Source organism: Colletotrichum fructicola (assembly GCF_000319635.2).
Source record: "Colletotrichum fructicola Nara gc5 chromosome Unknown KSG_Nara_v1_contig03, whole genome shotgun sequence".
Taxonomy (NCBI): domain Eukaryota; kingdom Fungi; phylum Ascomycota; class Sordariomycetes; order Glomerellales; family Glomerellaceae; genus Colletotrichum; species Colletotrichum fructicola.
In genome coordinates this window covers 6,142,308-6,168,057 of record NW_027094053.1, presented here as the reverse complement: position 1 = coordinate 6,168,057, position 25,750 = coordinate 6,142,308, and the positions used below count along the sequence as shown (strand labels likewise).

The window sequence follows — 25,750 nt, the reverse complement described above, 5'->3', positions numbered from 1 at the left end:
AGTGGCGGTATCATGCGCTTTTTCTTAATGGTGTCCCGAGCCGTCTGGTGGTCCGGCGCCGCGACTGACCCCCCCCCCCCCCCCCCCAAGCGTGGTAAGCGTAGCGGTCAGCAGTGGTACTCTCCCCCCTCCGCTCCGCCCTTTATATGGTCTTTGCTCGTTGGGCTCCGCGGAGTCGAAAAAATCACGGGGCGGTTTGGGGAGTTGATGATGGGTGAGATAGTTGGGACGAAGAAGTTCGGAAGATGGGGGGAGAGCGGTGAAGGGCGAAGTGGGAGATGGCCAAAACCACCACCCATGGGCGAGTCATTTCCATCATGGGATTTTGAGAAAGGCGATTTGAGTCGGATCAGCTGTCTGTTTGGTAATTTCTCTTTTGATTTTTTGATTTTTGATGTGAAGTATGTTTTGCTGGTGGGTATTCCAGCTATGTAGGGGGGTATCTACACTAGATGTACAGAAGAAAGTATGCTATGCTATCCCGGGGAAGACGTGACGCCAATCTCTTGGGGGGTCTGAATGAGTGTGTGTGCGCGTATTTTTCGCAGTTGGAAATCTTTCGTCGTCATGCCAAAAACATGGGTTCTGGACGCCGCCGCTCCGAAAATAACGCCAGAAATTATGAGAGAAACGCCGTCAGGTGTGCCAGCACTGACTAGACATGCTGTCAACTCTTTGTGAACCGGTTGTTGTTACAAAATTTCCCGCGCTTCCTTCCCAGTCTATACATTAAATGAGTGACAGTGTTGTTGTTTTTCGTTCTTTTTTTCTTTTTCCCGGTTGGGTTGGGCTTTGGTATGATCAGCAGGTGACCTTGACCATCGGCTCCCACGGCCGGGCGGTGTTCCAGAGGTAGGTGTCCGGGGGCAGCCCGTCGTCGGAGGCGAACATGTACTTCACGAAGACGGGGGCCACCTCGGAGGGCAGGGGCGGGAGGCAGTCCCGCCTGTCGTCGACGTCCATCTCGTAGTCGTACCCGATGAGCCCGTCGTCCTCATACGCGCCCACACCGCTCGCGCGGCCGAAGCTGAGGTCGTCGAAGCTGAAGTCGATGCCGAAATCGCGGAAGTCGAGGTCGAAGCTCAGCTCCTCGCGGGCGCTGATCTCGTCCAGCGTCAGGGTAGCGAGGCGGTCCATGAAGGCGTCGACGTTGCGCTCGTAGGCGTCCGGGTCGCTGAGGGGCGCGACGTCGTTGACGACGACCTGCAGCCGGACGGTCTGGATGTCGATGACGAGGCGGTCGACCATGGAGGGGAAGCCGTAGGAGGTGCCGGCGGAGAGGAGCCAGGACTCGCGGGCGCGGTCGCCGTTGGAGGAGGCGTCGTACCAGACGGCGGTGCCGGTGGCGGAGGTGTCGCGGAGGATGAGGCGGCGCTCGGCGTCGAAGGTGATGGTGCAGTGGCGCGGGGCGATGCCCGGGAGGGAGGGAAGGAGGATGTCGGCTCCGGGGTCGGTGCCGAGGACGAAGCCGGTGTGGTTTTTGGGCGGGTTGGTGAAGGAGAGCTCGAGGGCCGGGCGGGGTTTGGAGGTGGATGTGGTGGTGGGTGAGGTGGTCTTGTTGAGGAGGAGGGGGTTGATTGTGGTGTTTTCTGGGTTGGGTGTCGGTAGGGGCTCGAAGGAGGAGGGGATGGCGGCGATGCGGCGGTTGGTGTTTTCGGGCAGGCGGACGGCCTCGAGGGCGGGCTGGTTTGTTGATGTGGGCAGCAGCCAGGCGATTACGTTGTTGTGATCCATTGTGAGTGGTGTTGGTGTGGTGGTGTGTGGTGATGGTGTTTGAAGAACGATGAACTGAAGTTGGCGCCGGTGAAGTGAAAGTACAGGACGAAGTGAACAACGAAAGTGTGTGTAAGACGATATTAATGAGTGCAGATGAGAGTGAGGCGGTATGTTGTATAGTATCGTATGTGGTTGTCTATCGTCGCTCCGAATAGACCTTCCCAGGAATCCTTATCTCAGATCCTTTGAATGAACGTTTGATTAAGTATTGTTGTATGGGTTTGCTAGGCTTTTACTAGTCGAGATTGGAAAACGGAGGGGAGAAAAGGTGACAGACGGAAGGAAGTCACTAGATCTTCTTATACACACCAGTAAGAGAGACTGGGGGTTGGACAGTTGGCGATGTTTTTGTGCGCCAGGTGCGTCTTGCAAGGGAGTGAGCGAAAGCCTCCACTGGACGACGGCAGCGTGTGCTGTTGTTGGCCAATCGAGCCGGAAAACAAGAAATCGACAACCACTCGGTTGACGGCTGCATGGTGGGACCTGAACCACCAAGGAGAATTTTTTTTTCTCTGTCTGTCTGTCTGTCTTGTGTCTGCAAATGCGAAAAAAGTGTAAACAAAGACGGTGCCTGATGATCTCCATACCGCCGGATGGGCATGAAACGGCAAGCGCAGTAAGTGGTTGCAGGGCACCGAGAGCTGGTTGGTCTGGGTTGCCACGATGGCGTAGCGGCGCGGGAGCGCGTTGGCCAATGGATTGCGCGCCACTTGCGCGGGCTGTTGGCATGGCATCTTCGCAGACAGGCGCGGTGTGGTTGGCTTTGCAAGGGAAACGAAACGCGGGTTGGTGGTTGTTGCATGGGGGTGGTCCTTTTTTTCCCTCCTCCTTTGCGTGAGGTGAGGTTGTGTGTGAGTCACTCAGTGACAGCGCATAGACGCGACGATGCGGGTTGATGGGTTGGTTTGCCTTTGGTTGGGCCGCGGCCGAACAGTGGTTGTCATGGATGCGAGGGCCGGGGTGGGATCCATCATTGCATCGGGGGCCGCTTGGCGGGCCTCAAGTTTTCTCTGGACGGTTATGAATACCGTGTCAGCAACTTTTCGACGTTCTCAACACCTTGGTGCAGTGGTGGTTTGTGTGGTCGGGAGAGGACGAAATAATGTTTCGGGAGGCCGGGATGGGGCGGCCAATTCGGGATGCAGGAACCCGCAGGAGAGGGGGGATCGGACGGGGCATCTCTATGGATGTATCCGAATGGGCTTCCTGAGGACAGAGAGTGTGCGACATGCTTTGCGCATGACGGAGGTGTGTGGTGGCCGTTTACTTTGCTATGCTGCTGCTGCTGCGGCTGGGAACAGGAGTCGATGCTTGTGATGGTGTTGTGGATGAGCGGACGGGCCGTTGGCTGTGGATGACTTGGGAAGAGGCGAGCCGAACGTGGAGAATCTTGAAAGTTGCGGCCAATGAGAGATGAGGTCTGCCGATGAGGTCTAGGATTCCTCCGTCAGCATTAAAAATCAAGCGCGCGGTGTGTTTGCGATGATTGATAGAGGCTCACTTTGAGATTAACGAAATGATTATGGATATGGATGGATCTAAGCCGGAACTCAAGTAAAGCCTTCATCAACTCGACAGATTATCATGGTCTCACATACGGCGGCGTGGATCACCACAAAAATGATTACGCTCTGGAAGTAGACGTCGCTGAAGGCTAAAGTTTCACGGCTAAGCGTATCTAATCATCCGTTTCAGATTCAATACAGATCATTTGCATATTTTTCAAATAGTATTGCAAAATGACCGACAATCGCAGAGCAGGTCCAACTTTTCGTGATTAGCCGATTCCAGGATGAGATGATGTAATCACCGAACCCCACCCGAGCGGCCGGCGTTCGCTCGCACAAAAAGTCAGCGAGGGGAACAGCCGACCCCGCTGAAGAGACCCTGGAATCCGAGCTCGAGACACTGGGAAAGTCCGCCCCGCGCGCGCGGCGCTCTGCCTGGAACCTCGGCGAAAGACGGCCCCTCCAGCCTCCAGGTGTCCCTTCAGAAGGAACATTGCCTGGAACGGGCGGGCACTTGGCCAAAAGTGTAATGCCGCCGGCACACAGATGCACCCGCGCTGTCATCATCTGGCTGCATGACTAATTGAACCGCACTTCACCACCTCGTTGTTCGGAGCGGAACCGGTCGCCGCGATTAAATGTGCATTACCCGACACTCCCAGATTCAGTGTCGCCTCCCGCATTACTTTGTCCGTCTCCTGCAATATTTTGCCTTGCGACCCTGGCGTGTCTTCAATTGGAATTTGTTTTATTCTGCGCGTGAATACCCATTGGCATTGGAATTGACCAGCAATCACCAACATCGCCTCTTCGCTCGCGCAATAAGCCCCCCATCTTCCCCGCCATGCCCGACTTTGAAGCGAAGCCAGCGGCCGGCGATGCGCCCAAGGACTGGCGCGAGGAAACCAACCAGCTCCCATCTTTCTACTCTCCTCGAACCAAGGCTGCCGACAGCGCATCGGCAGCTGCGTCCTCCAGCCATGAGGTAGCCGACGACCTGAACCTGTCCGACCCCGCCGCCCCCGCGCGAGCCGAAGACGATGCCGCCTCAACGACCGCCAACACCGCCCTGCCACCGCCCTCTCTCCTCTCGCCCGCCTTCACGCCGCCCGCGACACCCGGCACAGCAACACCTCTCACCGGCGCCGAGGCTCCCCGCGGCGTGCCCGTCGACAGCTCGATCCCCTCGGGCGGCGCGGGGACCAAACGGCCCCGCCTCCTCGAGACCCTGCCCGAGGTGCAGTGCATCGTACGAGCGCGCATCCCCACCGTCACCGGCACCGAAATGTTCCTACACCTGTACACGAACAACGTCGACAACAAGGAGCACCTGGCCATTGTCTTCGGCCCGCACATCCGCAGCAAGTCGCTCGACGAGCCCCGCCCCGGCGAGACCGAGATGGACCGCATGGTGCGCGGCGCCTACACGGGCCGCCTGTTCCCCGGCCGCACGACCAGCGGCATGGCCGGCGGCGTGGCCACCCCCGTCGGCGAGCAGCCGTCGCCCTTGGACGCGGCGCAGCAGCGCGGCCCGGCGCTGGTGCGCATTCACTCCGAGTGCTACACCGGCGAGACGGCGTGGTCCGCGCGGTGCGACTGCGGCGAGCAGCTCGACGAGGCGGCGCGGCTGATGAGCCTGCCCGGCAACACGAATGGCGGCATCATCATCTACCTGCGCCAGGAGGGCCGCGGCATCGGCCTCGGCGAGAAGCTGAAGGCGTACAACCTGCAGGATCTGGGGTCCGACACCGTCGAGGCGAACCTGCTCCTGCGCCACCCCGCCGACGCGCGGAGCTACGGGCTTGCGACGGCGATGCTGCTGGATCTGGGGCAGCACGAGGTGCGCCTGCTGACGAACAACCCGGACAAGATCCGCGCGGTGGAGGGCCCGAACCGTGAGGTCAGGGTGACGGAGCGCGTGGCGATGGTGCCGCTGTCGTGGAAGGGGCGGGGAGGCTTTAGGAGCCAGGAGGTTGAGGGTTACCTCAAGACGAAGGTGAGCTTGGCCCCATTGGGCTGTCGAGCAAGTGGGCCGCTAACAGAGGTGCAGATTGAAAAGATGGGACATATGCTTGATATGGGTGGCATGCCTTCATAGGTTACATAGCCGGGAAGCGGCGTTGAAGTTGGAGACGGCGTGGGACAAGGAGAGGGGGGGGCAGTGAGGGTTTTGGTTACAAGCATAGACGGCGTTCGGATTGACACGAATACCTGGGAATGGCGCATTGGCATATTTGTCACTGGGAATATCTGACATACCTGTCATTGTTCATAGTATCTACTGACGGTCCCTGGACTCATATTGGATGGCAATTTCATGGAAAATTACTGAGCTGGTTGTCGGTGGTTGCACAACCTGCAGGCAGCAGTAGCAGCATGTCGAGACGGGGAATCGCGCTGCTGAGTGAAAGACGTTGAAATCGGGTTGTGGCTCATGAGGCCAAAAATATATCAGTCGTTTGTTGCTCATGCTCGTATTGCGACCTTAGGAGTGAGGAAGCATGCTGGAGACATATTGCGAATCAAGCGAGTTCTTTTGCATCGAATCTCCCAAAATTCAGAAATTGATGTGATGCTGAACAGATTTAATTGATGTCGTTGGCATCTTGAGCTCCCAGGTCCTCCAGGTACATGGAAGCTAATGACGGGAAGTATCTTAAGGTAGCGGACCCTGGGGATAAATCGGCCCCACTTTCCAGATTTTGCGTCAGTCGCGCTTGGAGCTTTCACCTTCCCCCACGCGCGTCTCGCTCCCTTGCCTCAAGCACTTTATCCGCCGTCTCTCGACTGTTTCCTTTTCTGCTTTCCCCGGTTAAACAGTTGTTACTCTGCGAAAACAGCTCGACTCCAGCAATTCATTTTGTTTTCATATGACCAAAAAAACCCCGACGACTACATGTATTAGCAGCGCCAACCAACGGCACATCAATCTCGGCAGAGATGGAGAAAGACTTGCGGCTGCGACTCGTGGTGCGGCGCCACGGCGTGCCTGACGTCAAGCTCCTCTGGAATGCGACCGCCAATGAGGATCTGACCATCTCGAAACTTGTCGCCGAAGTCAACGAGGTGATTCCCCTCGAAAGCGGCGAATGGGGCCTCGAGGACTATGCCGTGGAGCTTAAGGATGCCTCCGGCGACGGCTTCGAGTGCGTCCACTACCACCTCGTCTCCAAGGTGCTCAAGGAAGATGACCAAGTCCTGTAAGTCAACCCATTTGCGTCCGGCGCGCATCTCTGAGTGCAAGGCTAACTTGGTTCTAGCATCCGACCTCTCCTTACCGACGATCTCAAGAGGCGAAAGCTCAGCGGCAGGCACCAGATATCATCCGATGGCAGACACTTGGTGGACGGCCTCGCCTACGGACGCTCATGGCTCAAGGCCCCCCGCGACCGACCGAACGTGGCCCTTCCGCCCAGGAAGAAGGCTCGCATCACCTACAGCAGCGACGACGAAACCGATTCCCCGTCGGAAACCAGCAATGATACAGAGCTTCCCATGATCGAGTACGATTCGTCGACGAGAGCCCATCAAGACCCTTCAAGCGTCAAGCTTCGCGCCCGCTTCTACGACGCCGAATCAGACGGAGATGAAGAAGGTGACGACGAATTCGAGCCCGGCGCAGATGGCGACGATGATGAGGATATGGGCAGCGAGGACGATGACATACGAGAGGAGCTGCGTCTCATCAGCGAGGACAACGCCGCCGTTAGAGAAGGTGACCTCCTCGAGGAGTTGCGCAGCATTCGTGGCAAGAGGGCATCGAGCGGGTCGCGGGACACCGTCCATTCGACCCCGCCTCGTCGCGCATCCCCTGTGGCATCGGCCAACAACGCTTTGGTCAGATCTGCAACCAGGACGTCCACAGGCATGGAGTTTCTGGACAAGATCATAGCTTTGAGAGCTGCGTTCCCCACTGCACCCTTCGCCATCGTCGAGCCAACGTTGCTCAGGTGCGACTCGGACCCGGAGAGGGCATACCGTAAGCTTTCGAAGAAGTTCAGCGCACAACTTGGTATTCGTCAGATGCTGGAACGCCAGGAGAGAAGCCTGTCTAGCAGCCCCATTCGGCATAGCGACCGTAACGAGGGGCGTGAACTGGTCCTGAGGGAAACGAGTTCTGAGGAAGACTCTGACAGCGCAGCGAACGAGCTTGAGGAACACCTGAGCAACGAGCTGAACGACGACAGCGACGAGGCGTCTGAGACTCTAAACCACAACACCCATCCTGATTCAAAGGATGGAAAGGACGAGCTGTCCTCCGAGTCGTCTGACTCCGAATCCAGCTCTGAATCGGGTGCGGTAGCGTCCGAGTCGGATTCTGATCAAGAGATGGATGACCTGGACAAAAGCTCAGAAGACTCTTCCTCCGATGACTCTAGCGAGTCTGGAGACGAAGCACCTGTATCGGACGACAATTCAGAGGCTGCCGACCAGGATATACCTGAAGAGTCTGGCTCAGACTCTGACAGTGATGGTTCAAGGGATGCCGCAGACAGGCGGTCCTCTGAAGGTGCACCTGCCGACATGGACATGGACTTATCATCGGGCTCGTCATCTGACTCTTCGTCAGACTCGCCGTCCGATTCTTCAGAGTCTGACAAGGAAAGCAGCAGCGACGATTCCAGCTCGGACTCAGACTCAGACTCAGACTCCGACTCCGGACCCGAAGAAATACCTGCTACAACTTTGAGCAAGCAGTATCAGACTTTGCAGCCCGTCATAACCCCAGAGCCAACCAAAGCAACTCCTGCGGTCGCCCCAGTTGTCCACACGCCAACTGTCCCGCCCGGCCAAGGCCTGACTAAAACTCAGAAGAGAAACGCGAGACGCAAACTTGCCAAGCAGTCCGCGGCGCAGGGCAGTTCAGTATCAGGACCGATCAGCAGAGAGCCCTCCCAGATGACAGCCCCCGAGACTCCAGATGACATTGCAGCCCTTTTAGCAAGGAAGAAGGCGTTGCTCGAGGCTTTCGTATCAGATGCGCCTGAGGAGTCTCAGAGCCAAGAAAAGTCGCCCGAAATCCCAGATTCCGCTCCTCAAGACTCCTCGCAAGTTGAGCACGCTGAGGCTTCTCAAAGCCCCTCTACTCAAGAGGAATCTGCCCAGCGTCGCATGAAGCCCAATGTTGGCGCTGCGAGGCGCATGCTGATGGGTTCCTTGGGTCTCAAGAACCCAAAGACCAAGGCCGATGAGGACAAGATCAGGCAAGAACTGATGAAAGGCGTGCGACCGCACACCAATGCACGTCTGACGGAAGCATCGCAGTCTGGCGAATCCGCCCAGACTCAAGAATCGGTAGAGGAAGATCCCGAAGCCTGGCGCGAGAAAATCGCTTACCGAGCCGTAGAATGCTGCCACGAGGGTGTCGAGCTCTCGGAACCGCCATTTCCTTTTGTCCAGCGGTGGGACCCCCAACAGCAAGTGGAGGAATGGTTTGGTTCGAAGAATAAGCGCGGGGGCAAACGTAAGCGCGTACAGCGCAATCAAGCTCAATTTTATGACGACGGGGACTCTCAATCGTCGAAGAAGCGTCGGGTAGAGGGCGATGACAGCATCATGACCTTCTCGGAAGGGGTTGAGGAAGGAGACACAACGCTGAACTACGACGATCCGGTCGAGGAACCGGCCGCGCCAAAGCCCCGACCTGAGGAGAGCCAGATGACGGATGTCGAGGATTTGCCCTCATTGCCGGATGACCTGACCACACTTCCGGAGCTTCGGCCAGGTGCGGCCAAGGCGGGTATGGTTATCACGTGGAAGCAATGGGTTTTGTCGACTCAAACCAATTGGCAACCCGAAGTTATCAACGTCACTGGTATTTTGGTCAGAGTCTTCGACGAGGATGCCACCGACTTTGAGTTCTTGCTGGCTCAACGAGACCGGGATCATGATCGAACAGAGAAGGTCTACGATGAAAGCACCGGCAAGCGGGTGTATGACCGTTTTGAGGCCCCAGACGACGATGAGGACGATGACGAGTCTGGTTTCGATGACGGATACCGCAAGATCACATTTGCGGAGCTGATTGAGCCCAAGATTCTTCAAGACCCTCTGGACGACAAGCAGATGCCAGTCGTCAGCGAAGAGTCGAGTGGCCCCACTGACAGCGTGGTTCACGAGACCGTTTACGATACTCAGAGCCAGCCTTCTCAGTTCCCTGGAAAGAACGCCAGCCCGCCCGAGGCGGATGAAGATGGAAGTCAGTCAAAAATCGATGCAGAGGATGATCAGGCCAAGGCTAATACGGGTGATGGACAGTCTCAGGTCGTTGCTGAGCATGATGAGATGGTCGTCGACACTTCGGAACAGGATCAATCGACCTCAAACCCTGAGCCACCAGTTGACGATGCACAGCCAGCAGATTCTATTGAAGACGAAGCTGATGAAGACGACGTGGCGACACCCAAAGCGAGTGCACAAGCGAAAGTCAAGAATGTCATTGTTGAAACGGAGGAATCTCAGGAGTCGGGAACCAGCCAAGCCCCTACTGCATTCTCAATCTCTTCGGATCGCCGTCATGAAATCAGTCTGATGATCGAGGAAGCGGGTTTCCGTAAAGACCTTTCCCCGTCTGTCTTGCAACGCAAAACAAGCAGTCCTACTCGCCAACTTATGGAGATGTCGGAGGCAGCCAACAGCCGATCGTCCGAGGCTCCTGTACCCGAGGGGAGCTCCGTAAAGGATACCACACCGGTCCCTCCCCAAAGCGACTCCATCCCACCACCCTCCTCTGCGACTAGCGTCCGCAGCGGGCGACAACCAGACGATGACTTCAGTTTCCATACAGGTGGCGACGATGTTCCAATGAACGACACTGGCGATGGTTCACCAATCTTGGGAGCCTCCACACCCAAGGCGAATGTCCAGACGCCCCCTCGGCAGAACAAGTCGCCTGTTGAGCCAGGCACAACCGAGTCCTTCCCGTCATTGGAAGACATCTTTCTCGAGGCCACGCAACCAAGCACACAGAACACGGAAAGTCCCTCCAAGTCACAAGTATTCTCGGACATCAAATCCCGCAAGTCAATCGTGAAGCTCGACACAGATTACGAGGCTGCCATGCGACGCATTGATGAAGAAGGGGACGAGGATGATGAAGAAGATGAGGATAGTGAAGAAAACGAGGACGACGAAGAGGATGAGGACGACGAAGAAGATGAGGACGACGAGTCGCCGCAGGCCTTGAGGGGCACCCGCAAGCAGCTCTTTTCCCAATTCAAGTCAGCCAGCTCCGTCTAGATCGCCCGATTTACCCGAAATGAGGCCGATGCCCAAGACGGCACCATCATCTTTCAGCGAGTCTCAGGATGTTAAGCCAAAGAAGCCTTTTATTCGATTTACGAAGCGCAAGCGCCACAGCTCTCCGTTTGTCATTCCGGATGGTTCCCAGGTTATCTCGTTGCCATCCTCGCCCGAACCGCCCGTAGAAGAGGATTATGCGAAAGACGAGATTGATGACGACTACCAGGAGAAAAGCAGTAGTCTACCGCATGGGTCTGGCTGGGTGAAGAAGAACAAGCCGTCCCGAGCGAAGAGCATGCCGCCGGCGAGAACAACAGCCAATGCCACAGCTGGAAGGAGGTCGATTCCGCCCAGCTCCATGCCGGCTAGAACGAATACCAAGTCTCGAGGGCAACGCAAGTCAATGACGAGGTTCTAGAAGAAGTTGAGGACGGCTCGTGGCGGTCGAGACTAGGTCTGGTTTAGGCGTTACTGGATAGTCTGATTGTATGTATTAATACTTTGCATTGGCTCCACAGATGATGAGAGCATCAATACCCGTACCCGATTAGGTACTTCTTTAGTAGCAATGGTACAACAAGCAAGCTAAGAGTTCATTCTCGTCGAGAATCTTCCAACTCATATACTGTGACATACAGATGCGTAGCACTTTTTGGCCATGTTCCTGTCCTTGCTAGCATGCCTTGACGACTCTTGTTCTGTTAGCTCTCAAGATCGATTTCAGTATCACTGGTGTTTTTGTTGTCATTGCTTCGTATCGGCGGCTGATCGGCTTTGGGATGAGATACGAAGGTATGGTTGAGTGTATTGACTCGCCCAAAGTTTTTACCCATCATGATATCAAAGTAAAAGAAATCTTGACTCTCCGATCAAGCCAAGGGCTCGGCTGCTGAGGTTGTCCGTACACTCTGCCGGCATCTTCTCAAAAGCCTCGTCGAAATTAGAAATATCGCAGCGTCATGGCCAAGTAGTCTCTATGTTGTTCACGCAAGTGATGATGTTGATGAGCTACATCGAGATCCACCAACAAGGTAACGGATCGATTCATGCATTTTGTGTTCCTCCTTCCCCGCGTTACCTTAGTCATGTTGATTGAAGTTAGTTGGATGGCTTAGCTTCATCGAAACTTCATCGCTGTTCTTCGAACGCCGAGCGCGAGCCAATCAGGACTCGGAATTCGAGGGTTGGGGAAAGCTGCAGCACTTACCCCGGCAGCAGCCGTGCTCCCTTTGTCACCAGAAGAACAGACAGTCCGGGGTTTGCAGGCAACCTCCCTCGATTGGAAAGCAGCTCACGAAGCAGCCGCCGTTGCCGCGGAGTGTTTCATCCAGAAACTCAAACAGACCACACATCGCAAGAGGCATGGAACGCTGGGAATGAGGTGTTGTTTCAAGGTGGGGCGAAGGTGAGGCTCAAAAGCAACAGTGACAGCTCACCAGAGCTCTCGGTGAGCTTCGGTGTACTCCGCATCATGTGATTTTCGCCACCTAAGAGGCCCAAGCTCGTGTGACGAAAAGCGGGCGCAGTGGGATCGTCAAGCCAATGGGATGGTGCCGTCGCTGCGGACAAAGCCAATTGCCGCCTGTTCCCACTGGCTGGAAAATCCCGGCGACACTCTGGACCGTCTGTGGCCGCCCTGGGCTTGCTCGCTGGAGTTGGGGTCCCTGCGCCAATTGACGGGCAGGCGCTGACCAAAAAGAAAGTCGCAGGCACGGCACGGAAGCTTCTTCCCCAAAATCAATCGACCTATCGTTCGATGTACGCACGGGTGTCGTCGCACTCTACATCATTCCAGCGCCGCACTCTTCCCCTCCGCCCATCTCCTCATCTTCCGCCTTCTCCTCATCATTAACACCCTCCCACCCCCTCACCTCGTCGAGTGCGGCCGTCATCCTTTCCTCTCCCTCTCTTCTCTTCAGTCTTCTCCCCCGCCCCTCACCTGCGAGCGCAACTTGCATCGAGCAAACACCGAAACCGACAAATACCGACGACTCGGTGGCCGAGCTTCTGCGGCGGATATAGCTTCATTTTTAGCACTCTTGAGACACCTCCAAAATTTGCATTGGGCCGCCCGCGCAAGGCCCTCGATGTCAACGCCCCTTGCGTCCCGACGAACGTGAGCGCTTTCTCGCACGCAAAAAGATCGAAGACTCGAATCCAAGTACGAACCCGCGTATCGACACCAACAACGCAAAAAACCCGTACCCCGAATACCCGCCACATACAAGATGGTCCTCACCCACTCGACGAACCACACCTACTCCCACCCTTTCCCGACCGTCACGCTCGCCTACTTCCTCCGATACTCCTCTCCCAAGCTCAATCCCTTCTCCACCCATGTTCTCAGTACCGATACCATCGACAGCCGCCTCGACCCGGCCACGGGCAGGCTGCACACGACACGCATCCACCTGAAGAAGTCGCGCATGCCCGCGCCCGTCTTCAAGCTCCTCCCGGCTTCCATCACCGGCGGCGGCTCTGCTGAAAAAGCGAGCTACGTCCTCGAGACATCCGTCGTTGACGTCCGTGAGGGCTGGATGCGCACAGAGAGTCGCAACCTCAACTTCATGAATGTCCTTTCCGTCATTGAGAAGCAGGACTTCCGCCTTCCCGCGGATGCTCCAGCTGATGCCGCAACCGATGTTACGACGACTGTCATCTACAGATCTCGTCTCGGCGAGAGGCTACGTGGGGGTAAGAAGGATATGCCCCAGGCCAATGCCATCCCGGAGCAACCGGAGGCGAAGGAGGGCCGTTGGATGCCTGGCTGGATGAGCGGCATCGGTGCGCGGGGCATCCAGCGCAGCATCGAGAACCTGGCTTCCAGCAAGACTCAGGACCAGATGGGCAAGAGCCGTGAGGGCATGCGCGTTGTTCTTGAGAGGCTTAGGAAGAACGGCGTTGTCGGCGTGCTGGAGATGATGAGACGAGAACGCCAATTGGCTTGAGCATTCTCATCTCACGGACTTGGAGCGTGTGACCCGGACTGCGGGAGAGAGCACACATTGTACACCATGGACGAATCCGTCGTTTTTTCACGGCTGTAGCAGTCCGCGAGTCCGCTCCTCGTTTCTGTACCTTCCCCCCTTGTTGTACATTATTCTATGACCATAGCGCGGCGTCTTCATGGCTGATTTGGCGGTTGGAGAGAGGATCTCTCAGGCAAAAAAGGATCACGACGGACAACAACAAAAATTTTGGGCTCCTCTGTCATGCCGAACGCTGTATGACATCCCCTCTCTTGTATCTGACACTTATGTAGTCAAAGAATGTAAAATTTTCAATCTTCACAAGGTGGCCCAAACATTGTTCGACAGTGGTCTCATCGCAATTTTGGTGTAACTCCGGATAGCACCATGTCTCAAGCTCACGGTTAAATCGCATCGAACGCTTTCTTAGACGACCTCCATCGGCTGTCCGACACGGCATGCTAACTTGTGGGGTATGCGACAGACGCAACCGATTCCAGACTTGACATCTCCGGACCCTGACGAGACGGCAATCAGGCATGTTTCGCAGTCGCAGCCGCACAGCCATGGTCCCTTTAAGCATACTGTCCCAGGCCTTGGCGATCTGCAGAAAAGCACGTTTGGGGTTTGGATGAATTTTGTGCGGGTGACAACGCAGCATAGAAATTTGCCGCTGGGATGTCCCATGGTTGTCTGCCCCGCGACTGAGGCTTGTGAATTCACTCCGCTGCGGGCAACCAGCAACCAAGATTGTCGAATCGTGAATTTTTGTGTGAATATTCTCAGTAATCTTCGCTTTTGGGGGGTCATGTCCAGATCGTCTACAGTATAATACAAGTCTATACAACAAGCGCATGCCTCACTTCTGCGCCTTCTTCTCCGCCACCAAAGCGGCAGCCTCCTCCTCCGCCATCATGGCCTCAATGTCCTGCGACACCATCCACTCTTTCACGCTATCAAACACCTTATCCAGCATCTCCCCGCCGGCCACAACATCCGGCAGATCGTGCACGTCGATGCCCGCGCGGTGGTCCGTCACCCGGTCCTGCTGGTAGTTGTACGTCCGGATCTTGTCGCCCCTCGTGATCCTGTTCTTCGCCAGCACAGAGTTGCGCAGCTGCGCCGCCGCCTCCTCGCGCGCCTCACGCCGCTGCAGCGCAACCCGCGACCGCAGCAGCTTCCACGCGTCCTCGCGGTTTCGCTGCTGCGACCGCGAGTCCTGCATGCTCACCACCGTCCCGCTCGGCAAGTGCGTCATCCGGATCGCCGACTCCGTCTTGTTCACGTGCTGCCCGCCCGCGCCGCGCGCACGCATCGTCTCGATCCTCACTTCTTGCGGGTCGATGTAGAAGTCGGACTCCGGGTTGTTGAAGTCCTCCTCCGCGCTGCCGTTCTCCGGGAAGGACGGTAGCACCCACACGGCGACGGCGCTCGTGTGCGTGCGGCCCTTGCTCTCGGTCGCCGGGACGCGCTGAACGCGGTGCATGCCGGCCTCGCCGCGGAAGACGTCGTACGCGCCGGCGTCCTGGACCTCGATGATGGCCTCCTGCAGCGGCTGCTCGCCCGCCGCGCTGGAGGTGTCGCCGGCGGCGTCGGCCATCTCGTACTTGATCACCTGCACGCGGTAGCCCTTGCGCGCGCAGAACTGGCGGTACATCTTGAAGAGGGTGTCCGCGAAGAAGCGGCCCTCGAGGCCGCCGGGGCCCGGCCGCATTTCCAGCAGGCAGGGCATGTGGGCGAAGGAGTCGCGGGGCGTGAGGGAGGCGGAGAGCTTGCGCGAGAGGGCGGCGAGGTGGCCGGTGGTGCTGGTGAGCTCGTCGCGGGCCATGTCGCGCAGCTCGCTGTCCTTGGAGGAGAGCATGCCGGTGAGCTCGGCGATGGAGGCCTGGACGGTTTCCCATTCGCGCAGGGCGGTGACGACGCTCGAGAGCTCGCCGATGCGGCGGGCGGTCTTGGAGTCGTAGTCGGTCTCGAGGGTCGCGGAGAGGTCGGCGTGTTCTTTTGCGAGGGTGCGCGCGCGTTGGAGGAGGGCTGGGGGGAGGGCTGTCTGGGTTTCTGGAGGGGTGTGTTAGTTTGGTGATGGAGGGGTCATTGGAGGGACGGGAGCTTGCCTGTGCTAGCACGGCGGATGAATTGGGCTGCCCTGGGTTTCAGGAACGAGCCCAGACACCGGCGGCAGACCCATGGTGCCGCGAGCATACTCGTTGCGCCGGGTGTGGTGAGGGAGGTGGGAATTGGGAGAGTAGGAGGGAAAAAGGTTGGGTAAGGCCACTGAAATTGTTTAAGCTGATCTACAAAAGCTCGGGCAGGTCCAAAAGTTTAGGTTGGCGCTGACCGTTGCGAGGGGTCCAATTGGCGGCGGGATTGCTTATGTAATAAGCATTTCCTGGGGGTCTATTATTGTCTCGACATTGATTCGCCTCAAGTACAACGCTTCTTGCTGTAAGTGGTCTTTCATTTTCTGTTTCTGAGTCTACGCTGTGTTCCTGAGTGAATTATTAGAAACTTTTATTTTGCGAGGAAGTATTCGCATTTACTGGCCAGTCGTACCGCGCGGGATTAATGCCTGGTCGTCTTTCACGGAAGTAAAGGCATGCTTCTTGCCCACAGGGAGAATGACATACCTGCCCACAAAGGCTTCGATGCTGCTTTCAACATGTTATAGCCTTCAGAACCATGAGTATTATTTCATGAATTGACCCGGTGCCCTCTATATTGCCAATACTTCACACGAGAGTCAGAAGCAGCCGTCGAAGGCAATTACAATATCAGATGTCACCTATCCACCACTATTATTTTAGCCTCAATCTCAACTGCCGGCGTGTTCTTCATCGCCCAAATTCGGAGCTGTATCCTCACCTTCATTAGGTATGCGTCGTCTTTTCTTCAGCGAAGCTCGCAGCACCATGTTATGTCGGCCATGTCGACATCCACTCAGGTCTTGACACCGGCCCAAGGGAATTATTGAGTCCGATGATGGCCTTCGCAAACGCATGAACGGGCCGGATTGGCTCGTCGCCTCGGTTGTACGCTGTGGATGCTGGTCCATTAGCGAAGCTTGGTCGTTTCTGGTCCATTTTCCGTCACTGCATCTTAGGCTCTTGGCGCTGAAGCACAGAAGCCCCATTTGTTGTTTCTAGCGCAGCGCCCTTCCATGACATGACCTCTTTGCGATAACCCGCTCCCCACATCTTCCCGTGTGCCATAGAAGTCGGTGTGCAGATATGGCCCTCATCTATGATTGCAACTTTCAGCTGATGCTGCAGCCATCCCAAATACGATCAGATTGAGGCTGGATTGGTCATCTTCGTGAACTAGTGTTCATGCCTGTCTATGCCGGGAAGACCCGCCCGCATGAAACCCTCAACAGTAGGGCGCAACGGTCGCAAACGAGACATCGTCGATGAGTCAATTCGCAAGCGCGGGCTGCATATATGAACTTCATGACTGTCCAGTCCTATGCTCTTCAGTACCATCATCATTAGTTTCGTCTACAGTAATCCTCTCACTTACATGACAAACAAGAAATCAATAAAATGGTTCTCGAACTCTACATCGCCAATAAGCGCTATTCCAGCTGGTCCATGAGACCCTGGGTTCTCCTCAAGGCCCTCGACATCCCCTTTGAAGAGCGCCTGCAGCTGTTCAGCCCCGGCTACCGCCAACCGGCCTTCCTCTCCTTCTCCCCCTCCGGCAAGGTGCCTACCCTCGTTGATGGCGACATCACCGTCTGGGATTCCCTCGCAATCGCCGAATACGTCGCCGAATCCCACCCCGGCGTCTGGCCGCAAGAGTCCAAGGCCGCCCGCGCATACGCGCGCAGCGCCGCTGCGGAGATGCACACCGGCTACGAGGCCCTGCGCGACCAGTACTCCATGAACGTTGCCCTGCGCATCGAGAGCGGCCCGCCTGATGCCGACGTGCAGCGCAACCTGGACCGTCTGGAGCAGGTGTGGACGGAGGGTCTGAAGAAGTTTGGCGGCCCGTGGGTGGCGGGTAAGGAGTTCTCTGCGGCCGATGCCTTCTTCGCGCCGGTCGCGACGAGGATCCAGACCTTTGGGCTTCCGCTGAAGGATCCCGAAGCCAAGGCGTATGTGGAGAGGTTGTTGGAGCATCCGGCAGTCAAGCAGTGGATTGATGATGGTATCGCGGAGACGGCGAGGGAACCTTCTCATGAGGTCGATGTGCTGAGAGGGAGGAAGGTCCTAAAGGATTTGTCTGCATCTCAGTGAGCTTGCTCTGCTGGGTTTCAACAATGTTTGAGGGCTAGCGGTCTATTTTAGAGTGATAATTGAAGCGATGGTTGAAGCAAGACACTACGCACTGTCTTGTGAGGCTCTGTGATAAAAAATCTGCAACGAGTTTGATACTGAATGGTATAGAAATCAACACCAGCGTTTTCTCTTTTCATGGAACCATAACCTAGCGCTATAGCGGACTTCTCAAACAGTTTCGGGCTTGCGGCCAACAATGCAGTACCTGAAATCATTAGACTCGATATCCTCTCAAAAGGTGAATTAGGTGAGACTTACGCGGGCCAGTACGCATGGATGCTCTTGTCGTTAAAGTCCTTGCGGACTTCCGCCAAGAAGACTTCAACCTCGATCCTACTCCAGTTATGGCCACGGGTCAACGCCGCCATCGAGAATCCCTCGAGTCCCTCCAACATGTTCGCATTCTCCCAGATGCCAATTTCCTTGTACTTGGGGTCCTTCGGCCACGAGTTGGTAGGCCACTTCAGCACCGTGATGCTGACATCAACGAAGCCCGCGGCTGACATGATGTCCTTGAGCGTAGGGCCTCGGACGAAGGGGCGGCCGAACTTCTCCGACGCCTCCATGAGCAAGTTGCACCATCTCATCAAGGCGCTCTCTGGCTTGAGGGTTCCGTCGTCGGATGTGGCAAAGAGGTCAATCTCTTGCAGTTCGACGTAACCACCAGGCTTCAGGTTTCTTTTCATCTTTGGTTAATCATATGCGTAGACCTGGAGTTTAGGTGGCACGAGACTCACTCATAGCATTTACGCAGGTACACCGACCAATCCCCGATGCTCGATGTCATGACTCGGCTGTGGATGTAGTCAAACGGCAGAGAATAAGTCCACTCATCTTCGAGGTCGTCGATCTCGAACTTGACGTTTGGAGGCACACTGGGCATCGTCAGCTCTATATCCAGCGATGGGAGCAGCTCTGGCACAGCACATACAAGCCCGGTTGAATTGGGGACAGATCAGTACCAATGACCTGAGACGCCGGTTAGTATACACCACGTATGCAGCTGGAATTCAACGTACCTCGGCCTCGGGATGCTCGTCTCCGAAGTGCATGGCCCAGATACCCGTGCCAGTCCCGATATCAAGAACTCGGGTGGGTTTGGAGCTTCCCAGGCAAGGTGGAGCAACTCCAAGCCTGTCATCAAGCGAAATCATCCAAATTTGAAACTCCATATCTGATCTCTACATTAGCACAACACCGAGTGGTCTTCTTTTCACTCATCTCACCCAATCTGTCGCTCTCCCGCTCGTCGTTGGGGAAAATGTATTCTGAGACCCGTGTCAGTGCAAGCTATGTCAGCTGGTTCCATTCAAACGTACTTCCATCTTTGTATCGATGGTAGGTCCTGCCATTTTCCTGGCGGTAGTCGAACAAGGATGGGCGGAGACTCTCAGTTGATGGAGCGAGACTCTACAAGACTATTTGTTAGTGAACTGGGCGAAAGTCGTCTTCGGCCCCAAGAAGCTCAGGACGTGCGACTCCCAAAGATTCGAGGTGAAGCGTACTCTTCCGTCTACCGACTGGCCCTCTTCCTCCTCGGTGTCGTCGGCGGTGAGCACATTTTCAGGGTTGTTTTCAGGCTGGACTTCAGGCTGGACGGCAGCGTCTGCTGGCGTAGGCTCGCGGTTTGGCGAGTCAGGCGAGCCTGGATTGCTGGGTGGTGCTGCAGACATCGCTCAGATCTTGCGCACGCTGGCCAATTCGACTGACGCTTGACGATGGTAATGACGGAGATAACGAAGAGGAAGGAGAAGAAACCCGGTTCCTGGAAACCTGTCAGAATAAGGACGCGGGGCAATCACGGCTTTTGTGACGGCTTTTCGATCAGACCATGCAGCGGTCCAAGTAAGACCCCTGCTCTCGGCCCAATGGTACCCTGCGCACACCCAACATGCATGCGCGCTCTCACCGTGAAGAATTGGGGTGGAGCTGCGAATGTGACGTGCGAATGAGAATCTCAACAGGTAGGGGTTGCAGAAGGATACACCTTCACGGCACATCTTTAGTGTGTTCTCTGCAGGGCTCAGATTGCCACGTTCGCAACAGGCTCTCTGGGCGGATGATACGCGGCACGGACAGGGTTCGGAGACAGCAACTGCCAGGCCTCTGCAGGACCATAGAACCCCCCATGTTCAGCGCCCGAACCCTAGGATCGCTTGTGTTTGTTCGAGATCTGAATAACTTCGCCAAAGTCCCAAAGTTATCCGAAGTTTGACGTAGCACGGGGAGTGCGCCGCAGAGACCGATTTCTTCTTCTGGATGGAGATGTGGACGCCATTGGCTGCTGCACACAGGGATCAAGGAGAGAGAGTCAGCGCTGTAACCAGCTAGCAACTCACTTGGCACCGATGAACTCTGAATAAGCGTTCAAGAATCTGCTGATTATTCGACATTTTTCATCCTCTCAAATAAATGCTTCCAGCAACTTTGGGCCCTGCAAGATAAAATGAACGCTGGTCCGTAAACATCAAATACCCAGTTTACAAACTCAGTCACTGCTGGACATGGTGTACCGGAGATGGTTGTTTCTGTGAGAGACACAATATGTACAGTGAACATGAAGCCGCGGAAGTCATGACACCACAAGACCCGAGAACATGAGCTTCCGTCCGAGTCCTTTCCACGTCCATCATTTAGTTAGGGTTGCAGTAGAAGCATCCCATGTTGTTGCTGATGCCAGCGGCCAAGTTGCCACCAGGGTTTCTGAAGATCTGGTGAGAGAAGCGAGTTGCCTCACATGCGTTGCCGCTGTATCGTGAGATGTTAGAACTTACACAACCAAACAGGGTCTTTTTTATAGAGATATAGCATGAAACACACCCATAGAAATCGCACCACCCGCCTGAATCAGGTCCAACCGAACTAATACGGGAAACCCAGTAAGAGTCAGGGTATATAGCGACGCTAATGGGGTAGCATCCGTAGTAACATTCGCCGCCGAAGTTGTCGAGGTCGCACATGTATACGCCCTCGCAAATACGCTTGTTCAAGCTACGGGCGACGTTGGAATCGCTATCGGACTTGAGCTTGGCGACCTCGGCCTTGAGCTCCTCATAGGGGAGGGGCCCGGCGAGGACGTAAGACTCAGCATCGCCGGAGGGAGCGGGGCTGGGAGCAGCGGCGGCGAAAGTCGCGGAAAGGAGAGCGATGAATGAAGAGGCACGCATATTGGCTAATTTTGATGGGTAAAGTCTTGAAATGTGAAGGCTGAGTTGGGTGACGTAGAGTTGTGATGAGGAGAGTTGAGCTGGGCGGGATGAAAGTTCCGTTATATACGACACATATGACACCCACGAATCTGGCTTACAACGACTCCACGGAGAAGCTGCAGATGATAATCACGGCCATGGAAGCGGCAGCTTAGCCCTGGCGACGGTGGCTTTGCGGCTGCTTCCACCAGTATTTGCCAGAAGCAGATGTGGTGATCCACTTGAATTGGGCCATTTCCAGACCTTCACGAGTTTCGGTGGATTCAGTTGAAGATACAAGGCTTTTCACGACCATCTAGCTGCTGACGAAGGATCAGAATGAAGCCACATCCTTCAAGGGATAACAATAGATGGCAGGGTGCTTTAGAGTTTTGACCCCGGTTTAGAAGGATCTTAACCCACTGAACACGACACGGAGCTTCCTTCCGGTTGTGTCGGCTGCTGCTCAAATACGATAAGGTGCTGAGATAGAAGATATGTGACTGGAGTTGTCGAAAGGCAAAAGGAGCCCAGCATCATGTGGATAGGATATCGAATCTGTCGCCTCATAGGGAACAAGTTGACAGGGATGGCTAATGTAGGTGCCTAGAGCCATGGGGATCCCACGACTAGTCACTTGTAAAGCCCAGGACATCTCAATCTAGAGAAGGCAAAGGTATCCCTGGAGTGGGCATACGCAGAACTGCCCTCGGCCCGCTGGGCGGTGAGGGTCCCGGTGGATGACGCCCCGGAGTCACGTCCGATTGTGAACCTCCCGTGGTGAAGCAAGTTGGCACTACGTGTGTTCCGGGGTCTTTGCCCATGTGCCAAATGAAGACTGAAAAGAAACCAAACGACTTTGAGTTTGCTGTGATTTGAGACTGCGTCTTCTTACCGAGAGTACCCTCGCATCTGAGAAGGAAGCTTACCTTGGACTATGTTCAAATGTTCGTTGATTTGTTCAGAGAAGCAGGTAGGCTGTTCTCCACCATCCTCAGTACCATGTGGATCAGCGGATGCTTCCTACCCGCATTGAACGAGCTGTAGCGGAGCTAACGGATGTGATGTCCGTTTCCGAGGCGGAGCAGTTTGGCAAGCTTGAGCAACCTGGACTTCAGATACGTTTGATATTCATCTTCAAAAAGTACGAAATCATGTACAACAGCTTCCGGTTCCCTCTTGCGATGACTCAAAGCTCGATGTAATTGTGTAAGTATCAACAGCTTCCGCTGCGGCGATTGTCACGGAATTGGGAAGGAAATTCGATTTCCGTCCCCGACCATGGAGATTCATTGAAGCCGTATATGTTTTAGCCCACATGTTCTTGAAGGATTCAGATCCTGTGGTGCTATCATGATAGCAGCTGAGAAATCTGGGCCTGGAGAATGCCGCCGCCATTGCGAGTGGGAGTCGTCTCCACCACGGCCGTTCTAATCGGAGCTCGTATTGCAGTGTTTGGCTTCTGGGTTGTATCAAAATGCAGATGGTTCAGTTGTACCGTCTCTGATGATGGACATCTGTAAACAAGCAAATATTGTTACATCGCACTGCAGTGCTGCAAAACATTGCGCGACACGTCATACCAGCTGAATATCAATGACAGTAAAGTTGTGCGGTGCCGAGGAATTTGGTGGGTGTGGGCTTGGTGGAGTGGGCACCGTCCCGTGTGGGTCGCTTGTCGTCGGCTACCTAGCGCCCACAACACGAGGAGTCATCCATAAGTGACAAATTCGCCGCAGCTATCATCAAGCAACAAGCTTGAGATATCAGCCCTGATGGTCTAGCGGTATGATTCTCCCTTAGGGTTGTCATTTGACGTTTCAATCTGGGAGAGGTCCCAGGTTCGATCCCTGGTTAGGGCCCATTTCTTTTGCTTTTTGCCCGAACTGACTCTTGTCTTGTTGTGATGGCTTCATTGATGGCCTGGGCTGAGTTTTGGCACGTTTGACAACTGTTGGTGTGGTCGGTCGGCCTGGCCAATAGGGGCTGTGCACTAAGGCAGCAGCAGCAACAGCTTTGCAGGCGGTTATGAGGCCTCTCAGGGCATGTGCTGTCTAATGTGCAAGAAGGGACCGAGGTGGTATTGTGTTGGTTGGGACATCATCGTCCAACCGGCATACTGACGCTTGGATTGGTTATGATGGGTGGCGGTCATATGTTGGGCCAACAAGGACTGCAGATGATGAGACGGGTAGGCAGCGCAGCAACGGCTACTGGTCCAATAGGGCAGACTTCATGTCGGAGGCCGACGAGATCGACATGGCTGTCCACCCTGCCAGAAAGTCGTTCAAAGCTCAGCTTATCCTCATATTCCGCTGTGCTTAACACTGGCGTGCCTTTTAAATTTACACTCCAGATTCCATTGAGCATCGCAGCGCCCAATTCCTACAACTCTCAAGAAGATTTTCGCGTCACACAGGCATAAGATGGACTGCAATAATTTTCTTGAGTGTCTCCTTGGCCGAGCTCCGATCGCTAAAGATGCGCAGCCTACGATCGATCAGAAGGCGTCCCGAGTCGTCTCGAAGGAACCGGTAAGATCAAGCGAGGAGGCCGCATCCGAGTTCATCGACATCCTTCGCACAGCAGAGAAGGGAGGCAAGGACCTGGAGCGACGACTCCGAAACATCGTGACGACGAACTCTTGGACCGAGAATCTCGCCAAATTTATCCTCAGCGGTGTCGAAGGTCTTGTCCGCCACCGTGATACCTTCGGCCAGGTTGTCAAGGAAGCGATGGATAAGTCAACCGACTTGGCGCAGCAGGTCTTCGGCTTTGTGGAGGAGCACCCTGTCCTCGTCACCATCATTGCCATTGGCATATTGGTCATCATCGCCCCTTGGGTCATTGAGGCGTTGGGTTTTGGTGAACTTGGTCCGGTAGCCGGTAAGATCGCTTATGCAAGCCTGGTGGGATGGAGTTGACCTGTGTCAGACACCTTTGCCTCGTGGTGGCAAGCTCGGTATGCAGGATACGTCCCCAAGGGCTCCCTTTTCTCGTTCTTCCAACGCCTCGGCATGACTTGGAGTTGACTCCTTGCTTCAGCGTGGAACATGGTGCGGCTGAGAGCCAGACTGTGATGGCTGGGAGGGAGGATCTGTGAAAGGGTTTCAGACCCTGTTGAGCAACGTCTAGATTCACAGAGAAGATCAGACTAAAGCTTGGTGTGCAACATTCATCGACGTCTTTAGACTTATCTCGCAGTCCGACCTGCTGAAAGTTTGCTGGTGGGCCTCCGACTGTATGCGAATGCGTCCAACGTGTTGCCGGTCAATCTTAACCCCGTGAAGTGTGGCATTACACATTGCATGTGAAAGTCTTCGGTGTTGAACTACTAGACGGTTAGTTTATGATAAGCTTCTTATACAATAGCCCCATGAGCTATATAACCTGTCATTCCCATATGTCAAACAACTTGAACTGAAGCCCTATGAACGAATCCCAATCGGTTTCATAAACTAAACATACATCGATCTTTATACCATCATGATTACAATCCTAGGTATTATGAGGATCATAATTGCCTTGGTCCCTCTGGTGTTTGCGCTTGTTGGCTTTGTAGTAAGTGTCAGATCTTGAATCAAGAGGAATTACCTCAAACATTCTAATTTGTGCGAACAGACTACTGCGCTTGCTGTCTTTATCTGAGTCTTTCCAGGCTCTCTCGCCACATGCCCGTCGGATTGTCATGGTTATTCTGCGGCAATGAGGCAGTCGCATGTCAGAGCAGATGCATAGAAGTACCCAAACACATTCAATGGCAAGATTCTTAGTCGCCTAGACCAGAAAATGGAGAACCGTTTGTTTTATGCGATGGTGAAAAGGAATCAAGAGCGTCTAGCACGACTTCCACGGCACAAAATGTGAACAACCGGGCAGGTCTGTGGAGCTCACAGCAGGGAACTGGTGATCTCAAAATTTCATGACAGGTTCAAGCGACCAGGAGCGTACTTTGAGCAAACAGACATATCCATATGTTTCGACTGACTTCCACTCGTGCGGCTGGTTGGGGACGGAAGCTTGATCTTGTCGGCCTCCTGCATTGACGCGGCCGCATTGGGCCTCTCCCTGTTCATCACCTCACACCTGCATTCCCTGTTGGCCCAGAATGCGGCCTGCGTCTACCACCGAACCAGATATCATTTCATATCATAAAAGACTTTTTACACTTTGACCATGCTCAAATTCGGGAGTGTTGCATCAAGGGATGGTCCTCCGCCCGCGGGCCCTTCAATACTGGCTGACACGCACATGAATACATATATCCTCCTTTCTTCCCCTCCACCACATCTCCCGTCGAATTCACCCTAATATTTTTGAACGATACTCAGATCAGTCTGCAACATTTTTCACACTCGAAGTTGAGCCTCCCGCTCACGTTTTGACATCCAGGCACTATGTTGTTGAGTTTCATCGTTGGCCCGGTTCTTGCCGCAATGGGATTTGGTCCACTTGGGCCCATCGCTGGTAAGTAATGCCCGCCCAGTTATGTTTATCCTCAGGACGGAATGTCTAATAGTTCTCTCACAGGCTCTGCTGCAGCCATGATCCAAGCCGTTGTCTATGGCGCAGCTGTTCCTGCCGGGGGTCTCTTCGCCTTCTTGCAGGCTTGGGCCATGACCTGATTCTGGGATGAGTCCTAGACGTCAAGTTGACGGGCTGGATGGTGCGTCGTTTGACTGCCTGTTCCCGAAACTCTAGAGGTTGTGTGATAGTCAAGTGGGGGAGACTGTGGCCATATGCTTTGTCAGGGCGGGTCTGAGATTGAGACGGACGAAATGTATGTCTCTGAC

General features: G+C 55.0%; 12 protein-coding genes across 12 annotated transcripts; 7 read left to right on the top strand and 5 right to left on the bottom strand.

Annotated features, from left to right (window-relative positions):
* Positions 1-801: 801 nt before the first annotated feature.
* Positions 802-1,734, bottom strand: CGGC5_v006570 (uncharacterized protein; the record flags this gene model as incomplete). Its single annotated transcript, XM_032031337.1, has 1 exon — positions 802-1,734. The coding sequence occupies one exon, from the start codon at positions 1,732-1,734 to the stop codon at positions 802-804; it is 933 nt and encodes a 310-aa protein (XP_031889104.1).
* Positions 1,735-3,047: 1,313 nt separating this feature from the next.
* CGGC5_v006569 (uncharacterized protein) lies at positions 3,048-3,343 on the bottom strand (the record flags this gene model as incomplete). The annotated part of the gene is made up of 2 exons (XM_066151709.1): positions 3,048-3,209; positions 3,278-3,343. The coding sequence occupies 2 exons, from the start codon at positions 3,341-3,343 to the stop codon at positions 3,048-3,050; spliced, it is 228 nt and encodes a 75-aa protein (XP_066009015.1).
* A 785-nt stretch (positions 3,344-4,128) lies between these two features.
* Positions 4,129-5,382, top strand: rib1 (putative GTP cyclohydrolase-2; the record flags this gene model as incomplete). The annotated part of the gene is made up of 2 exons (XM_032031336.1): positions 4,129-5,280; positions 5,335-5,382. The coding sequence occupies 2 exons, from the start codon at positions 4,129-4,131 to the stop codon at positions 5,380-5,382; spliced, it is 1,200 nt and encodes a 399-aa protein (XP_031889105.1).
* An 842-nt stretch (positions 5,383-6,224) lies between these two features.
* On the top strand, positions 6,225-9,559 carry CGGC5_v006567 (uncharacterized protein; the record flags this gene model as incomplete). Its single annotated transcript, XM_066151708.1, has 3 exons — positions 6,225-6,484; positions 6,545-9,483; positions 9,543-9,559. 3 exons carry the CDS (start codon positions 6,225-6,227, stop codon positions 9,557-9,559), a joined length of 3,216 nt encoding a protein of 1,071 aa, XP_066009217.1.
* A 10-nt stretch (positions 9,560-9,569) lies between these two features.
* Positions 9,570-10,523, top strand: CGGC5_v006566 (uncharacterized protein; the record flags this gene model as incomplete). The annotated part of the gene is made up of 1 exon (XM_066151707.1): positions 9,570-10,523. One exon carries the CDS (start codon positions 9,570-9,572, stop codon positions 10,521-10,523), a length of 954 nt encoding a protein of 317 aa, XP_066009216.1.
* Positions 10,524-10,542: 19 nt separating this feature from the next.
* Positions 10,543-10,944, top strand: CGGC5_v006565 (uncharacterized protein; the record flags this gene model as incomplete). The annotated part of the gene is made up of 1 exon (XM_032031333.1): positions 10,543-10,944. One exon carries the CDS (start codon positions 10,543-10,545, stop codon positions 10,942-10,944), a length of 402 nt encoding a protein of 133 aa, XP_031889300.1.
* A 1,810-nt stretch (positions 10,945-12,754) lies between these two features.
* CGGC5_v006564 (Protein UPS1) lies at positions 12,755-13,474 on the top strand (the record flags this gene model as incomplete). The annotated part of the gene is made up of 1 exon (XM_032031332.1): positions 12,755-13,474. One exon carries the CDS (start codon positions 12,755-12,757, stop codon positions 13,472-13,474), a length of 720 nt encoding a protein of 239 aa, XP_031889299.1.
* Positions 13,475-14,354: 880 nt separating this feature from the next.
* Positions 14,355-15,680, bottom strand: CGGC5_v006563 (putative peptide chain release factor 1; the record flags this gene model as incomplete). The annotated part of the gene is made up of 2 exons (XM_066151706.1): positions 14,355-15,550; positions 15,677-15,680. The coding sequence occupies 2 exons, from the start codon at positions 15,678-15,680 to the stop codon at positions 14,355-14,357; spliced, it is 1,200 nt and encodes a 399-aa protein (XP_066009219.1).
* Positions 15,681-17,031: 1,351 nt separating this feature from the next.
* Positions 17,032-17,727, top strand: GST1 (Glutathione S-transferase 1; the record flags this gene model as incomplete). Its single annotated transcript, XM_032031330.1, has 1 exon — positions 17,032-17,727. One exon carries the CDS (start codon positions 17,032-17,034, stop codon positions 17,725-17,727), a length of 696 nt encoding a protein of 231 aa, XP_031889291.1.
* A 210-nt stretch (positions 17,728-17,937) lies between these two features.
* Positions 17,938-19,442, bottom strand: CGGC5_v006561 (Secondary metabolism regulator LAE1; the record flags this gene model as incomplete). Its single annotated transcript, XM_066151705.1, has 8 exons — positions 17,938-17,974; positions 18,028-18,447; positions 18,507-18,644; positions 18,701-18,738; positions 18,789-18,943; positions 18,996-19,037; positions 19,089-19,179; positions 19,275-19,442. The coding sequence occupies 8 exons, from the start codon at positions 19,440-19,442 to the stop codon at positions 17,938-17,940; spliced, it is 1,089 nt and encodes a 362-aa protein (XP_066009220.1).
* A 960-nt stretch (positions 19,443-20,402) lies between these two features.
* CGGC5_v006560 (uncharacterized protein) lies at positions 20,403-20,936 on the bottom strand (the record flags this gene model as incomplete). The annotated part of the gene is made up of 2 exons (XM_032031328.1): positions 20,403-20,517; positions 20,590-20,936. The coding sequence occupies 2 exons, from the start codon at positions 20,934-20,936 to the stop codon at positions 20,403-20,405; spliced, it is 462 nt and encodes a 153-aa protein (XP_031889293.1).
* Positions 20,937-23,383: 2,447 nt separating this feature from the next.
* Positions 23,384-23,989, top strand: CGGC5_v006559 (uncharacterized protein; the record flags this gene model as incomplete). The annotated part of the gene is made up of 2 exons (XM_032031327.1): positions 23,384-23,843; positions 23,892-23,989. 2 exons carry the CDS (start codon positions 23,384-23,386, stop codon positions 23,987-23,989), a joined length of 558 nt encoding a protein of 185 aa, XP_031889296.1.
* Between the last annotated feature and the right edge of the window lie 1,761 nt (positions 23,990-25,750).